This window comes from Nicotiana tomentosiformis, chromosome 3 (assembly GCF_000390325.3).
Source record: "Nicotiana tomentosiformis chromosome 3, ASM39032v3, whole genome shotgun sequence".
Lineage (NCBI taxonomy): Eukaryota > Viridiplantae > Streptophyta > Magnoliopsida > Solanales > Solanaceae > Nicotiana > Nicotiana tomentosiformis.
Window position 1 is genome coordinate 37,700,364 of NC_090814.1, and position 3,238 is coordinate 37,703,601.

General features: G+C 41.0%; 1 protein-coding gene across 1 annotated transcript; it reads right to left on the bottom strand.

The window, feature by feature from the left end:
* Positions 1 to 569: 569 nt before the first annotated feature.
* On the bottom strand, positions 570 to 947 carry LOC138907641 (uncharacterized). Its single transcript, XM_070198244.1, has one exon. The coding sequence runs from the start codon at positions 945 to 947 to the stop codon at positions 570 to 572; it is 378 nt and encodes a 125-aa protein (XP_070054345.1).
* Between the last annotated feature and the right edge of the window lie 2,291 nt (positions 948 to 3,238).

Sequence of the window (3,238 nt, forward strand, 5' to 3'; positions counted from 1 at the left end):
CGATATACACGGTCCACAACAATAGTATCGCCCACGGGCATAGAGACATGAATAGATGAAACTAAGGACTCATGGGGCATATCCAAATGATGAGCAAAATATGATGATACATATGAATAAGTGGAACCACGGTCAAATAATATAGAGGCCTCCATGTGGCAAGCTGAGACAATACATGTGATCACTGCATCTGAAGCAACAGTATATGTTCTAGCAGAAATAGCATAGAATCGGGCCTAGACACCACCTGATCAGCCTCTCCCTCTAGAGCGACCCCTAGCTGACTGAACTCCGCCCCGAGCTGGCTAGGTGGGTGGTGAAGTAACGAGTGCTGAAGTCGTAAGTTGACTCCTCTACTGAGCTGAACCTCCCGGAAGGTGGGGACAATGCCTCTTGATATGACCCAAATCTCCACACTCAAAGCAACCTCTCCCCGTGAATGGCAGTGGGAACTGAAGGGAGCCCCGAGCACTGGGATTACTGCTAGAAGGACCGGACATAGATGAACCTTGAGTTGATGGTGCATGAGATGAACTCTGAGCTCGAAAGGCACTGAGAGATGAGTGACCCTACTGAGAACTGTGTGAACCATGGCCAGATAATGCACCACGGTGAACTGGACGAGCCGTCTGAGCATGACTATAAGGACGACCCCTGTCATGGTAGAGCTGACCTCCAGAAGGAACACCACTAAAACCACCTGATCCATGAGGCCTCCTGGCCTCCCTCTCACCCCGCTCCTGACTGCAGACCATCTCTATCTGCCAAGCAATATCGACAACCTCATCAAAAGTAGCACCAGATACCCTCTCCCTAGTCACAAGCAACCGCAAGTGATATGTGAGGCCATTGATGAACCTTCGAATCCTCTCCTTATCAGTGGGAACCAGCCAAACTGCATGATGAGCCAACTCAGAAAACCTCATCTCGTACTGTGTCACAGACATGCCATCCTGTGATCCTTAACTTGATGTTTTAGTATAATTTGAAGCTCTTATTGAATTCTTGACTGTTCCCCCTTGTATTATTATTCATTCTATTAAGATGGTGTTTAGTTTTACATACTAGTACTATTCGACAGTACTAACGTCCTTTTTGCCGGGGGCGCTGCATCTTTAATGGATGCAGGTGGTTCCACAATAGGTAGCATTGACCAGCGTTAGCAGTACACCTGTCATGCCCCAAACTCGAGGAGCGCGACCGGCGCTCAACCGAGAGAACCCGGCCGAGCAAGCCTGTTAGATTTTCTTCTACCCAAACTCATCCATGAATAAAGAGGAGATGTACTCCATTAATAAAACACTAAAAAGATTTTATTAACAACTTCCTTCTTATTCCCATTAGCAGATTCATTCATAATTTCCAAAATATTACGAGTTTATAGAATTAATGAAAAACATGATTTCCAAATACCAACATTTCTATTTCAATTCCCCAACATCAACCACAACCCACAGGTGTCTACGGATCCTCTAAGTACAATAGAAGAGTAATATGGAAATGCCGGTAACAAGGCCCCGGCTATACCTCAAAACACAGAACATGAGAAACAAAAGATACATGACTCCGAAATGAAGTGGGGCTCACCAAATCAGTTGAAAAGAGTGTACTGCTATCACTGATCAATGTCGCCTACTGTAGAACCACATGCATCCATTAAAGATGCAGCGCCCCAGGCAAAAGGGACGTTAGTACTGTCGAATAGCACTAGTATGTATAGCTAAAAATCTTCTTTCAAAATAGAATGCCCATATAAGAAAAGGCAACACATAGAAACAGCAAGTCACAATCAATAATATCCAAATGTCCAGTTAAAACATAATAATTTTCAAAATACAAACTTCATATATAATTTTGGTTGGGAAAGTATTAGCACCGATATACCATCGTTTTTGTTAGCACGGAGTCCGATCACGCCCGATCAGCTAGGCCATCTCCCCACGGACAATGTGATTTGACAGGTGATGCGAAAGAAAGTTGTTACCAAGAGTAGTACTACTATGTGCGCAACATGGCGTCTGATCTCCACCCGATTAGCTAGGTCGCCTTCCCACATATGCCTTGCGGGTTGACTTTTCCAATCCACAAAGGTTCCAGTTTCATCCCAATTAAGGGGAATAATATCACAATTTTCCAGAGGTTCTAGTTTCATCCCAAATAAGGGGAATAATCCCAATCCATCCCTACACTGACACGTGTAGTTTCAAGTGTAGGCCTTATGACCCACCCTTCCTCGGTATTGCTAATGATGCTCCCAAAATTATTTTTGATTTGATTCGCAATCAAAAATATCATAAATACAATTGTACTCACCTCAACATCTTTCACATTGTATAAATTCTCATTAGTATTTCCAGTCATTCGCAACAACAATATTTCCTTGGCTCATTAGGCCATTCACAAGATTCTTTATTCCTGGCACGATGGCCGTATTTCATATTTCACACTTTCACCTCTTTCAATTTCAAAGATCACCATCAAATATCAACATATAGAAAATTTCAGAAATCATATACTTCCAATCCATTTGAAATGGGAATTTCAAACACAAAAGGTTTCTTCCCAAAGAATGAGGCATACCAACCAACAATATAAACACACATGAAAAATCATAAACAATCAATACACCATTTATTCTTGCAATACTCTTCCCCAGAAATGACAATGTACAATTTCAACACATGAGTATATAGAACTCGAATCACACTGGATATATTTATAAAGTAAAGCATTAGTTAAAGTAGCCACTGATGGGCATGAATTGAGTATAAAAGCTCTTAGGCAAATTCTATTTTTCCAAATCACTTTTAAAATGGTGGATTCGAGGCTCATTTCATATTCTTTATCGCATCCTCTAAAATCATATGCACTACTAGCCATAACATAACTTAAATTCTTGACACGTTGGCCACACTCTATTTCTTCAATCCGCTTATTTCATTTTCAAGCATCTTTAAAGATTATCAACAACAAGACCCTTCCAATCAAGTCTTTAGGTACACATATGAGCAATTATGAGTCTTAAGCATATCGAGTTTTTCTCACCCAATTGGTATACTAGTTCTCTTTTAAAACACGACTCAAAGCCACAACATTTTAATACGCAAACCATACTTTGAACATCTATCTTTCGACATAAGGCTCATTCGGAATAAACAATTTTATAGGGAATAACCCGGAATATAGAAGTTAGGAATCTTGAGCCAATCATACTTGATCTTACGGAAACATTATGGAT

What these genes read in the sequence shown, in the direction of transcription:
- LOC138907641 (XM_070198244.1), bottom strand. Translation starts at nt 947, where the DNA reads ATGTCTGTGACACAGTACGAGATGAGGTTTTCTGAGTTGGCTCATCAT.